This window comes from Crocuta crocuta, unplaced genomic scaffold (assembly GCF_008692635.1).
Source record: "Crocuta crocuta isolate KB4526 unplaced genomic scaffold, BGI_CrCroc_1.0 scaffold3722, whole genome shotgun sequence".
In the NCBI taxonomy this organism is placed as follows: domain Eukaryota; kingdom Metazoa; phylum Chordata; class Mammalia; order Carnivora; family Hyaenidae; genus Crocuta; species Crocuta crocuta.
In genome coordinates, this window is record NW_027529515.1 from 60,070 (window position 1) to 73,922 (window position 13,853).

At 47.1% G+C, this 13,853-nt stretch overlaps 2 protein-coding genes across 5 annotated transcripts in view; one reads left to right on the forward strand and one right to left on the reverse strand.

Annotated features, from left to right (window-relative positions):
* Positions 1-2,080, forward strand: part of LOC144228897 (GTPase IMAP family member 5-like) — a 4,381-nt gene extending 2,301 nt beyond the window's left edge. Inside the window, 3 exon segments of the mRNA XM_077760796.1 lie at positions 709-1,440; positions 1,443-1,512; positions 1,981-2,080. Coding sequence (XP_077616922.1) covers positions 709-1,440; positions 1,443-1,512; positions 1,981-2,080 — 902 coding nt within the window.
* Positions 2,081-5,923: 3,843 nt separating this feature from the next.
* GIMAP5 (GTPase, IMAP family member 5) overlaps positions 5,924-13,853 on the reverse strand; it is an 8,752-nt gene continuing 822 nt past the window's right edge. For 2 of the 4 annotated variants that reach the window (XM_077760804.1, XM_077760806.1), the window contains exons 2-3: positions 8,480-8,528; positions 5,924-6,959 (exon numbers count right to left, since the gene is read on the reverse strand). In XM_077760804.1, coding sequence (XP_077616930.1) covers positions 6,079-6,959; positions 8,480-8,522 — 924 coding nt within the window. In that variant the 5' untranslated portion in view covers positions 8,523-8,528 and the 3' untranslated portion in view covers positions 5,924-6,078. Of the gene's footprint in view, positions 6,960-8,479; positions 8,529-8,784; positions 9,176-13,795; positions 13,844-13,853 lie in introns of those variants that run through there. The other 2 variants (XM_077760805.1, XM_077760807.1) reach the window with 2 other exon arrangements.

Sequence of the window (13,853 nt, forward strand, 5' to 3'; positions counted from 1 at the left end):
GGGGGGGGGGGGGGAAGCAGGTAACACCCTAAATGGTATGATCCCAAGGGCACTAGGAAAATTCATTTGTTTCAAAAAGTAGGGTTTGTTTTTTTTTCTAATTCACCTGTCCTGGACTTAAAACTTACACAATTAGAGATTCATTCATTAGCATTAATTCCTTGAAACTGTTACGAAGGGAAATACTCTAACAGTTTGCATGCAGCGAGGTCTTGGCTTTGCAAAGGGCTCTGCAGGTTTCTCAAGTGAAGCTTGAGAAGTCATTCTTGGGTGAGGCCTGAGTGGTGGGGAGTAAGAAGAAAGAGAAGGATCAAGAAAAAGGTGCCTGGGGGACAATGAAGGAAGGTGAATGGGCCGGGGAGAGATGCCCCTAAAGTAGACTATTTGACCTAAGAACATGGGAGCAGGGATTTTTGGTAGCTTAACAATTGGTCTGATTATAACAGATCAGGTCTTCCCTCCATTTGCTGATAAGCACTCCATGCCACCGAGCCGCTGGACTCAGGCAATCTACAACCGGTGTGACCAACTCGTCCTGTTGTCTGGGACTCTCCCCATGTCCCTTGATCAGGGGACCTCTCAGTTCTGGGTAAACTGGGATGGCTGTTCATTCTCCATACTACCAGCACCATGAAACATGGGGCAAAATTGCTTTTGTGAGTTTACCAAACGGGGATACTTTGCCAGGCAATCTTTGTGCTCTGACAGGTGGAGAAGAGAGGTTAAATCCAGGATTATCCTCACTGAGGCTCGTCCTGGTGGGCAAGGCAGGAGGTGGGAAGAGGGCCATGGAGAACAGCATCTTCTGCCAGCCAATGTTCGAGTCCAAGCTGGGGAGCCAGGCTGTGACCACAAAGTGCCAGGCGGAGACAAGGACCTGGGATGGAAGGAACATCCTGGCGGTTGACACGCCTCCCATCTTCGAGGCCGGGGCTCAGACTTGAGACATCAGGGATTGCTACCTGCTCTCTGCCCCGGGGCCTCCATGTGCTGCTGCTGGTGACCCAGCTGGGTGCTGTATCGCCCAGGAAATGGTGGCGGTGAGGAGGGTGATGGAGGTCTTCGGGGAAGAAGCCATGAAACACATGGTGGTCCTCTTCACCCACAAGGAGGACTTGATGGGCGGGTCGCTGGATGAGTACATCACAAACACGGACAACCTCGGCCTGAGGAGCCTGGTCCAGGAGTGCGGGAGGAGGTACTGCGCCTTCAACAACGGGGCCACCGGGGAGGAGCAGGGGGAGCAGCGGGCCCAGCTGATGGCCGTGGTCGAGAGGCTGGAGAGGGAGGCCCAGGGCGCCTTCCACACCAACGACCTCTTCTTTGAAGCCCAGATGCTGCAGCGAGGTGGGGGCGGTGCCCGTGGGGAAGAGCGCTACCTGGCCAGGGTGCGGGAGCAGGTGGAAAAGCAACAGCGAGCCCTGAAGGAGAGCAGGACTAATGAGCCACCAGGGCGCTCCTCAGAGTCAAAGGCTGGGTCACCTCCCAGGAGTTCCATGAGTGTCTCAGAGGGTGCAACTTACCTTTTCTTCTTATTTTACTTATTATCCTGCCTCATCTTTAATTCTGTGTCATCCGGGGCGCCTGGCTGGCTCAGTCTGTGGACTGTGTGACTCTTGGTCTTGGGATCATGAGTTTAGGCTCCACCCTGGGTAGAAAGTTTATGGAAAAAAAAAAATCCTGTCCTCTGTATGCCACAGCATGTCCTGTGTGTCACCAGGTCTGAAATCCTCATCACATGCGGAGGACACAGCTTGTTGTCTGTGTAGCTCCCATTCTCTCTCATCCTTACAAACTTCGGGTTTGGCTCAGGCCCCCAGCTCTCCCAAATGGAGCTCTGGGGATGCCTGGCTGGTCTATATACAACCCCATTCTCTTGGCCAGTGACTAGTTCAGGAATGGGCCTGAGATGCAATTCAGGCCAATGAGAAGTGAGTAAAAACCTGCAGAGATGAAACCAGAAGGTCTCTCCTTTCCCAGGAGACACGTGCGGGAAGAGACCATCGCTGTTTTTCTCCTGGACATTGTTGGGTGTGAGTGTGATGCTTGGAAACCCAGCAGCCTCCTGCAGCCAGCCTGAGCTTGAAGGCAACACTTCCAGCGGACAGAGAGAGGGAACAAGCCTGAGCCCTGAATCAGCCTGTCCTGAAGCCCACCCTGTCTCTGGATTTCAGAAACGTCAACCAACAAATTTCCTGATTGCTTCAGTTCTTTTGGAACTGTATTTGGAAATATTTGAACTAATGAAGAATTCTCCATATTCCTTTTTAAAAATCTTCAAATCTACTAGAACTTTCCTGTTCCCATGCTTCTTCCGAGGAAGGGACACTGAGAACCAATGAACTGGTTTTGTTCCTAGAATTGGGAAAGGCCTCCATCTAATACTAAGATGCCTGCTCCATAGTAGATATTCAGTGAATCCCGAGTAAAGCGAAAACTCCATTTAGTTGGATGATTTTGAAGAAATGGGAGAGGGTAGGGGGAATACGAGCCCTGTGAGGCAAGTCTTCTGTGTTTCCTTTACAGTTTTCAGGAGAAACAGAGCCTACCTTACAACACTTTCCAAGGAATTTCTTTGGCAAACATTCCCATGTGAGTAAACGTTTAACGAAACCCTTTCTTCATCGTTGCTGTAAAATAGCTTTGGGTATCAGCCCTCCAGCTCTATTCCCCCCTGGAGAGGTGGGATGCAGCCTGGATGAATGGCAATGACACAGACCCCTTGTGTGAGCCTGGGGACGGACCAGCCGCACGCCTGCAGGGAGGCTCTCCTCCTGAAGTCCTGCACCCCAGTGCTTTCTTGGGTCAAGTTTATGACTCATCCAGATGCCTGGAGGAGGGAGGCAAGATCACCCAGCGTCTCCTGGATCTGGACTGATGTCTGATGGCTTCAAGGTTGGCATATTCAGATCCAAAGCCTTCACCTTGCTCTGCTCAAGCCACTCTCCCTCTGAAGGCTCAGGGCAGTGGAGGGATCGACATGTCCCAGGGTGGCCCGAGATAGAAACCTGGTTACCTCCCTGATAGATACAGGAATCTCCTGCTTTTGAAAGTTCATGGTTCACCACTTTGCTTTTATAAAAGACTTACATTAGTACCTGTTTCGCTTAGTGAAAGAAATCCGGAGAGGATTTTCATTTTCATGACAAATGGCAAAATGTGAAAATAGAGTTCAGCGTTGGTTTTGCAATGAACCTTTGGAGGGGCAGTGAGGGCAGCCCTGTCAGTACCTTCCCCACATAGCGTCTCAGCATCCAGCCTCTGGAGCTCCGGGCTTTATCTCAACCGATTTGTGCACCTGTTAGCAAGATGTGTCTGGAGGTTAAGAATGGTTATTTTGGGGTGTCTGGGAATGTTCAAAAAATTTTCATATAAATTAATGGTAGTTGTTTCTTTGCCTTAGGCCATGTTGGCTTTCAAAAGGTTTCCTAGGAATGTCCTGCTTTTGGGAAGCAGAGAGAGGCTGTGTTGCTGCCTGGGACCACCTAGTGTTGATTCCGCCCCTCCTCAGTGCTCCGCATGGACATCTTCTCCTTTCCATCCACTTTTTTGTTGTTGTTGTTATAGCTCAGGCCCTGACAGCTGAGATGGAAAGCTTCTCTTCTAAGTGTTGTCCCTGCCCCCAGGTTTACATTTATATAATCCAACCTTGGCGTTGCTGCTACGGAACTTCCTAAAATATACTAAGCTCCTTAAAAGCCTCCAGTGAGGTCCTTTCTGTAGGAGACAGACATGGAACCCTGAGGGTGGTGCCCAGGACCCCCCTCAGCCCTGTCTCTCCTGACCCCTTCCTCCTGCATGCTGATTCACCTCTTCATCCTTGACCGTGGCCTCCCCCAGCCGGAAGTGGCTGTTTGGAGAGACCAGCATGTTACTAGACAGCATAAGCAGCGCCCTGTCTAGGGAGTCTGCGTGCTCTCCTTTTGGCGAACACCTTACCTCCAAACAAATTTCTCTTATGCCCATTTCCATGTGCCCTTCATCCCTCCAGCATGCGGTCACGTGTGCGGAGCAGGGGCTGTGTACCGTTTTGTGTTCTATTCCTGGTGCCCAGCCTAGAACGCGGCACTCGGTACTCATGTAGTAAATGCGTGTGGAGTTGGGCCAGAATAACACATGGAAGGAGAGACGGAGTAAGGTTGGCCAAACTGGGAATACTTCCTACAGGAGGCAGTCCTTGGCCTAAAAACTCAGAGCTCCTTAGCGTGTCTAGGGTTTGAGGAGCTTGAACATAACACCCTTGGAACAGGTCTGGAGTCAGTTACACGTATGGCTGTAAGGTTCAACATGGCGTCTTTATGACGAATAGAGGTTTGGAGAATGACGCTCGGGCGTCACATGGAGTTCTTGAGACTCACCCCACATCCAGGTACAGGCTGGCTGGGATGATTGGGGATCTCCCTCACAGGGACAAAGGAGCACAGAAGGAGGGGCAGCTACCAACGAGAAGGCAGGGGAGGGGCCACTAGACACACGCTCATCTGGCTTCCTGTTTCCACTGAGTTCATGACCTCTGCTCAGATTCCATCCCAATGTCTGCCCTCTTCTCTTTACTACCATCGAACAGTCGGACAAGACCCTTTTCCCAAAGTCGCAGAGAGAGCACACGTGATTGAACTGGACTGTACGGTTTGAGGTTAAGATGTCGCATTATAACACAGCTCGACCAGGAACGGGAAATATACCTTGAGATGGACCCTCTCTGGCCTGCTGTGTGTTTCATATTGCCTGCGAGGGAAGAAAGGACTTCACATTTTAAAATGGTAGCAGAAATCAAAGGAAGAATAATGTTTCATGGCCACATATGAGAGTTACCTGACATTCAAATGTCACTGTTCATCAAGTTTTATGGGAATGTAGCCTTGCATTGCCTGTGGTGGTCAGGGCAGAGCTGGGTAGACTATAGACCATAAATAGTTTTTTTTAATGTTTATTTATTGAGAAGGAGAGAGAGAGAGAGAGACAGCGTGAGCAGGGGAGGGTCAGAGAGAGAAGGAGATACAGAATCTGAAGCAGGCTCCAGGCTCCAAGCTAGCTGTCAGCACAGAGCCCGATGTGGGGCTCGAACGAACTCACAAACTGTGAGATCATGACCTGAGCCGAAGTTGGACACTTAACCGATTGAGCCGCCCACGTGCCCCAATTTTTAAGCCTAAAATATTCACTATCTGGCTCTGCCAACCCCTGCTTTAGGAAATTACAGTTCCTTCATTCCTCTGCCACTGGAATTTCTCAGTGACTGCTTTTCCTAAGTCTCAGCTCCCACCCTGCTGTGGTACTCCTTTCTCTCCTTCTCCATCATGCCAGGCCCCTCCTGTGCATTCTCTCCTGAACCTCTTCTTGCCTTGGAAAGTCCTCCCCCACACCAAGTCCCCTCAACAACCTCATCATCGTCTCTCAAAGTTGTGGGGATGGCAATGGGTGTCTTTTATGACCAACTCCAGTGAAATCAGAGCATGTTTCTGGATAAAATAAAGAATTCTGCTACCAGCTTTTAATATAACATGTGTCTTCTCAACAGCATCACTGCGCAAAATAGGGCCCAGAGGTGGGACATCCCCACAGCTTCACGGTCCACCACCTTCCTTCCTGCAGACGTCCTGTGACAGTTTCTTGTCTCATTTTTTTTTCTTACCATTATGATTTTTTTTAATGTTTTTAATTTATTTCTGAGAGAGAGAGAGAGAGAGAGAGAGACAGCGTGAGTAGGGGAGGGTCAGAGAGAGAGGGAGACACAGAATCTGAAGCAGCTCCAGGCTCTGAGACATCAGCACAGAGCCCGACGCGGGGCTCGAACCCACAACCTGTGAGATCATGACCTGAGCCAAAGTCTGATGCTCAACCAACTGAGCCAGCCAGGTGCCCCCCATTACAATTTTTAACAAAACTGAAAAGAAGTATTTTTTTCCTTCAGATTTTATTTACCTAAAAGCACTTGAAAAAAAAATACAGCATGTCTGATGCAAGAAAGAAAAACTTAAGGGAAATTATGTAAAAAAGCAAATAAAGAATGTGACACAGACAGAGAAGGGGACTCAAAAAATGAAACAGCTGATTGCAGAAATCATCTGAAAATGCTCAGTGTGCATGAGTAATACACAAGTTAATTAAAACGGCAAGAAAAATCAGAAAGCATATAACAAGGAAAGCAGATATTCCAAGGTTAGAAAACACCCATATTTTGATTCTGAGGAGGACCCTGAGGGCCCAGTTACTCCTGCTCAGTCTCAGGGCTCGCTTTTGCTTTTCTATATGCTCCCGTACCTTGGCCAGGTAGCGCTCTTCCCCATGGGCACCGCCCCCACCTCGCTGCAGCATCTGGGCTTCAAAGAAGAGGTCGTTGGTGTGGAAGGCGCCCTGGGCCTCCCTCTCCAGCCTCTCGACCACGGCCATCAGCTGGGCCCGCTGCTCCCCCTGCTCCTCCCCGGTGGCCCTGTTGTTGAAGGCGCAGTACCTCCTCCCGCACTCCTGGACCAGGTTCCTCAGGCTGAGGTTGTCCGTGTTTGTGATGTACTCATCCAGCGACCCGCCCATCAAGTCCTCCTTGTGGGTGAAGAGGACCACCATGTGTTTCATGGCTTCTTCCCCGAAGACCTCCATCACCCTCCTCACCGCCACCGTGTCTTGGGCGGTGAAGCGCCCCAGCTGGGTCACCAGCAACAGCACGTGGGGCCCCGGGGCAGAGAGCAGGTAACAATCTCCAATGTCCTTGTACATCTCCTGGGCCTGATCCCCGGCCTCGAAGATGGGAGGCGTGTCAACCACCAGGATGTTCCTTCCATCCCAGGTCCCTGTCTCCGCCTGGCACTTTGTGGTCACAGCCTGGCTCCCCAGCTTGGACTCAAACACTGGTTGGCAGAGGATGCTGTTCCCTGTGGCACTCTTCCCGCTGCCTGTCTTGCCCACCAGGATGATCCTCAATGAGGACGATGCTGCAAACCAGTTATCTTCCTCTCTGCCTATAAAAAAACCAAGTTGTGTGTGTCTTACTAAGTTAGTGATTCTTAAGATTTTCAGGGCATGGATCTCATGGAATCTCATGAAAGTATGTGTACCTTTCTCCCCCCAAAACAGTCACATCTAAATACATATGAAAGTTCATATCCTTTAGGATGTTCTTGGATCATAGAAAGCCTCCATTAGAAATTAGAAGCTTGGACCCACAGCCAAGGGAGGGACTGCCCCACTGAGAAGGATACTCTAAGTGATTCATGTAGAGCAAGGAAAATACAGCTTTTTTTTTTTTTTTTATTTTGAAAGGAATGTGATCCCTATTCTTTTCCATAGATGGTGCTTTGGTCAATTTCATGCTAGATAAATGTGAGATTAGAAGGAGGTAGAGGATGAGAAGCCACGAATGGGAAAAGATTATCACCTCTTTTCCACCCACAAATCCCCAGGCTCAACGCATGCATCTGAACCTCAGGAGTAAAGTGTGTCTCAGCTGTCAGAGCTGTGGTGACCTCCCACCAAGGACCAGCTGAATGTCCCTGGGTCTCTGCTCTGTGGGTAGGCAGTTGGATGCTTGAAACTGACATGGCAGGAGGTTGTTAACTTCAAGGACAAAGTCTGGGAGATGCCCCCTGTATGGGAGGCTGAAGAAAAGTGGAAGAAAGGACATTAGAGGCACGTGTGTTGGAGACATCTGGCTGGTGGAAGTACAGAAAATAGAAGTGGTGTTGGGGGTGGAGTAACACAACCCAAGAGCTAAAATCTTCAAGGGATGGATGGGGGTGAGAACCCAAGGACTTTTAGAGTTCTTAAGAGTTCAAATGAATTAAGTCCACTTGAGGCTCCTAAAATCTATTATTTTATTCCTTCTATTCTGTGTTGGTTCCTCCTTTTCTTTTCTTTTTTGCTTTTATAGTTTATTGCCAAGTTGGTTTCCACATAACACCCAGTGCTCATCCCAGCAACGGTTCCTCCCTTTCTTAGGCATTTGGAGCAAGCATGGTTACTAACTCTCTGTGAGAACTCTTCCTCTTTCCAGTTGGGAGCAGGCAAGAAAAGAGAAATCATTTTCACAATCTGGTTCCAAGTCCTTCAAACCCTGACATGAAGTTTCACTTCCACATTTCCCACCGATCATGTACACGTGAGACTATGGGGCATGATGATGACAGGGAAAGGGAAGAACATGTGATGGTTGCCTTTTTCTTCTTCGGCTTATTTTTTTAAATGTTTATTTGTTTTGTGAGAGAAAGAAAGTGCCAGCAGGGGAGGAGCAGAAAGAGACGGGGAGAGAGAATCCCAAGCGCTGTCAGCACAGAACCCAATGCAGGGCTAAAACTTGAGATCCCATGAGATCATGACCTGAGCCGAAATCAAGAGTTGGCTGATCAACAACTGAGCCACCCAGGTGCCTACTCAGTTTAAAATAACTGAGTTTCTGTCCCCTTGTTTGAGGTGAAGGTCGGTGGACACAGAATAGTGATGCTACAGGTGCCTAGACTTCCTGCAAACACTGAGGCTTTCTTACCTTCAGTCATAGTTCCATATCCGCTCCTCTGAAGCCCTTCCATTCTCTTCTGGAATAAAAAAACAGGAAAGGAATAAAAGCAAGTGTCCATATGAGAGTTGCTAAGGCCTGAGAACACTTTCAATTCAGATATCTAAGAATAATTATCCTAGGATGAGCCATTTCCATTTAATTCCATTTTCCATTGCTAATTTTCTAACTCATATTTTCAAACATCTATGAATAACTTTATGCAAGCCAGGCGAAGTTAAGTTAGGTTATGTTAACCCAATGCACTGTTGCTTTTTTTTTTTTTTGCAACTTACAGGAAATGAAGAAAGATTTTTAGAACGAATCAGTTGATTCTCTCTCCCCAACTTGAAAAGGCATGAAATGAAGAAAGCATCCCTCTATGGAACCAAGAGTAAGGCATCATTATTATTAGTGGGAATCAGAGTAGGAAAACTTGCTACAATACAGGGGGAAAAAAACCCTGCCTTGCTGTAAATGACACTCGTTTGTTTGAAGTACTGAGAGTTTTCACTCCCAGAAACTGTATCAGATATTCCATTGGCAAAGAGGAAAGTACAAGGCTCCTTCCAGCAGGAAAGCGGGATGGGGACGAGGGTGCCTTCAGATATCGATAGCAGAGGAAATAGTTGTAGAGGGCATAGCCCCAACACCTTCCTTACCACCGCACCCCCACCCTGCCCCACACCAGGGAATTTGGTGGAGAAAAGGTGGTGCCGTGACTAAAGGGGTGGAATCAGCATAGAGGACAAATTCAAGATAAACCCACTGCCTGCTCAGATCTTTTTTTTTTAATTTTTTTAATGTTTTATTTATTTCTAGGAGAGAGAGAGAGAGACAGCGTGAGCAGGGGAGGGTCAGAGAGAGAGGGAGTCACAGACTGAAACAGGCTCCAGGCTCTGAGCTGGCAGTCAGCACAGAGCCCGACGCGGGGCTCGAACCCACGAACCGCGAGATCATGACCCAAGAGAAAGTCGGACGCTTAACTGACTAAGCCACCCAGGCGCCCCTGCCTGCTCAGATCTTAATCCAACTTCTTTCCTGATGGGCTCTGAGGTCCTGATCCCCAATAATCACCATTTTTGGATCCCAGCAGATTTAGTCAGAAATCGGCACAAGGATTGGCATAAGTGTCTCATTCAGATGAGGCAGAATATTGGGTCATTCTTGGTATTAAAAAAAGTAAGTGCGCATTAGAGAAGGCACGCAAGAGATATGCAACTATGAGTAAGATGAACTCTTAGGTTCTTTGTACTTATCCAGGTTTAAAGACTCTGAGGTTATGAAACACACTTTTTAAGTGGAGAAATGCACAAAGTAGCCGCCATCTGCAGTGAACAAATGTAAATATTTGGGCATGTTTACTGGAGCTGTTCTGTTTGATTGAAAAGTCAAACATTACACAGGCACTTCTATTAACACTGTTTGCCTCCCCCCCACCCAGCCTCATTGCCCCTCCCTCTGTCCTCTGAAAGACAATATTCTGAGGATTTTATGGGTCATTCTCTCTTGCCTATTTATACTTCTGCATACATATGTCTTTATGGATCATATATAGTACTGTTTTTGTATTTTGAAGTTTTTATGTAGGTGACCTTATTTATGGAACATTTTATTAATTCTCAACGAACATTGGAGCTGTTTCAAACTATATGCTTGTATACAAACAATGCTGCAAATGAATGCCCATGTAGGGGCGCCTGGGTGGCTCAATTGGTTAAGCATCTGACTTCGGCTCAGGGCATGATCTCACAGTTCATAGGTTCGAGCCCTGCATCGGGCTCTGTGCTGACAGCTCAGAGCCTGGAGCCTGCTTCGGATTCTGTGTATGTCTCTCTCTCTGCCCTTCCCCTGCTTTCTCTCTCTCTCTCTCTCAGAAATAAATATTAAAAAAAAAAAAGAATGCCCATGTACATACGTGCAGCAATTTACCTGAGATATACGGCTGCCATCTGACTAGGTATTGCTAATTATGCACCAGCCATGTATGAAAATTCTCAAACCTTCACTGGCACTTGGTGATATTAGACTTAAATTTTTGTCGCTCTTCTGGGCATAAATAAGGATATCTTAATTGGTCTAAACTTGCATTTTACTAATTACCATGGAATCAAAAGTGTTTTTCATAGCTTATTGGCTATTCAGGTGGCTTCTGTTATGTATAAATAATTTCTGCACATTTTTGTACTCATGCAGTGGGTGTGTTTTTTGTTTGTTTGGTTTGGTTTTGTTTTGTTTTGGCCCTCCTTAGGAGAAACCATCCTCTTTTACTTTATACGAGTATATTAAGACAATTTCCTTCTTTTCCTATCTTCCTTTCCTTCTCCTTCCTTTTCTTCCCCTCTCTTCCTTTCCTTTAAAAATTTTAAAAAAAATTTTTAAATATATTTCTGAGAGAGAGAGACAGTAGGACACTTAACCGATTAAGCCACCCAGGCAAGCCTCCCTCCCTTCCTTTCCTTAAGCCCAGAGAATAGCACGTCTTTCATGTGTTGTCCTTGCCTTTGGTAAATTATACTCCAGCTTTTGCTAAAACTGTTCAAGTTCTCTGACATCTTTCGTATCTTCAGATGAGATTTTCTGAGGTTTGGAACCTCAGAAAATATGCTGGAATCAATCTATTGATTCAGTAAAGACGACGATGATGGAAGTGAGGCTGCTGATAATGGTTCCATCATGTGAGCATCTGCTGTGTAGCCATCTGTAAGCTTCAGAATTCTTTCATGTCCGTGATTATAACTGTTCTTCTAAATTGCCTGTGATGTGAGGGGCGCCTGGGTGGCTGTCGGTAACAGTCCAACTGTTGATATTGGCTCAAGTCATGATCTCATGGTGGTCGGATTCATCCCCTTGTTGGGCTCCATACTGAGCATGTAGCCTGCTTGGGATTCTCTCTCTCTGCCCTTCCCTCTCCCTCTCTCTGTCTCTCTCAAAGTAAAGAAAAATTTAAAAAATAAACAAATTCCCTGTGATGTGACCAAGATAGTCTTGAAATTTCTATCAAAATATTAGGAAATTGAGCAACAAATGACTGGCCCAAGGTCACCCGATTGCCATGGAGCTAAGATATATAAAAAGGCTCCTTTAATGGTACAGCCCATCTGGAAAACAGTGTGGAGTTTCCTCAGGAAACTAACAATAGAACTCCCCTATGACCCAGCAATAGCACTGCTAGGAATTTACCCAAGGGATACAGAAATGCTGAGGCATAGGAGCACATGTACCCCAATGTTCATAGCAGCACTCTCCACAATAGCTAAAACATGGAAAGAGCCTAAGTGTCCATCACCAGATGAATGGATCAAGAAGATGTGGTTTATCTATACCATGGAATACTACATGGCAATGAGAAACAATGAAATCTGGCCATGTGTAGCAACATGGATGGACCTTGAGGGTGTTATGCTGAGCGAAATAAGTCAGGCAGAGAAGGACAAATATCATATGTTTGCACGTATAGGAGGATTAGGAGGAACTTGACGGAGGAACAAGGGGGAGAAGAAGGGCGGAAATGGTGGGGGAAAGGGAGAGAGGCAAACCATGAGAGACTCTTGAATGCTGACAAAAACTGAGGACTGATGGATGTGGGGGGAGGGGGGGATGGGCATGGAGGAGGACACTTGTGGGAATGAGCACTGAGTGTTATGTGGAAACTAATTTGACAATAAACTATTAAAAAAGAAAAAAAGGCTCCTTTAAGGAGCGCCTGGATGGCTCAGTCGGTTGGGCGTCTGACTTCGGCTCAGGTCATGATCTCATGGTTCATGCGTTTGAGCCCCACATCGGGCTCTGTGCTGACAGCTAGCTCAGAGCCCGGAGCCTGTTTTGGGTTCTGTATCTCCCCCTCTCTCTGACCCTCCCCTGATCACACTGCCTCTCTGTTTCAGAAATAAATAAAACATTTTTAAAAAAGGCTCTTTTTGACTACATATTCTCCTTGATTCCAGAGGGGGTAAAAGAGACTATTCTAAACAAGTCCACAAGCATCTTGGAACACCGCATACAATGCTAGCATCCCACGGTCAGGACACCAACTGACAGGCTGGAAGCCTGCCTTAGATTCAACACGGAGAATTGTATTGCAAAATCTGGGGTGCACGTCTTTCCAAAAAAGAAAAAATAATATTCAAAAAAATTGCAGGAGGCAGGAGTTGCTCTGAATTGAAGTAGTTTGGTTTAAAAACAATCTGGTGTTTTTACTTGACTTGATTAATGTGATCCAAGTGGTGCTACGTGGTTGTCGCAAACGGCCAATCAAACTCAGGTTACGTTAGTGGAAGTGCAGTATAGTGGTTCTTCTGACCCATCTTCTGAGAGGGCCAGGCTCCAGTGGGAGACATGTCTCCCCCTGAAGGATGGAGTTTTAGGCAGATATTAACAAATAAGAAAGTGTCCAGAGGCAAGGCAGAAAGATATGGACAGAAATGCTAAAATGAGTCATAGACAAAATATTAACAGGATGGAATAAAGCCTCAGAAAAGACTGGGGGAGCATCGTATACCTGAAGGAATGTGGTATGTGTCAACCTCAACGTAGGCAGAAGTGAGAGAACTGGGAACGAAGGCAGATTTCTTCTCCGGGAGGAAAATTCTGCTAACCTTCTCCAAAATGGGATGAGGTATCAGGAGAGAGTGGCAGGCAGTGTGTAAGCAGAGATAATGACAGCAGCAGCCAGGGATGGTGGGAGGGTCTAGCTTAGGTAGGAATTTAAAGCAAACATAATGCGCATTCTGATCTTAAAATTATATGAGCCTGATTTCATCATGATGCGACTTCATTTTGTCAAACCATGAGAAAGCACTCTCTCTCATGCTGTTCTGGAAAAGATAAAGAAAATATTTCTTGTCTAATTCACAAGTATCTCCTTCACTCATCTGCCCAGTCCCTATATTTCCTGGCTTGAGTCACTTGTTCCGTACTTGGGTCACTGTGAGGTTGTGACACAACTCTCACTAAGGGTTAGCAGACCAAAGAATTGTCCCATATGCCCTGAGCATGTTTGCCATAGACTAGAGTCCTGCTTATTTCATGTCATGGGAAGGGTGGGCGGTATTTGGGGCGAATGGAATGGCTTCCGATCAAAGTCATGAGACAGCGTCCCCTGAGGGGTCTTTTTGGAACGCCTGGCCTATGGGGTGGGGGATGGGGGGTGGGGAATGGAATAATGACCCTACATTTGTCCCTGGCAACCCTAGGAATCCCTCCTCCTCTCCCAGACCTTTCTGGGCCTTGGCACAAGTCAGGGACCCGGGGTGGTGGGGAGGGTTATGAGAAGTCTGAGAGAGTGAAACTGACGTGTGTCCCTACCTGTCCAGGGCATCTGGGGCGTTTGAGTTTTCTCCTTTGTCACAGGGGAGGAGAAGAG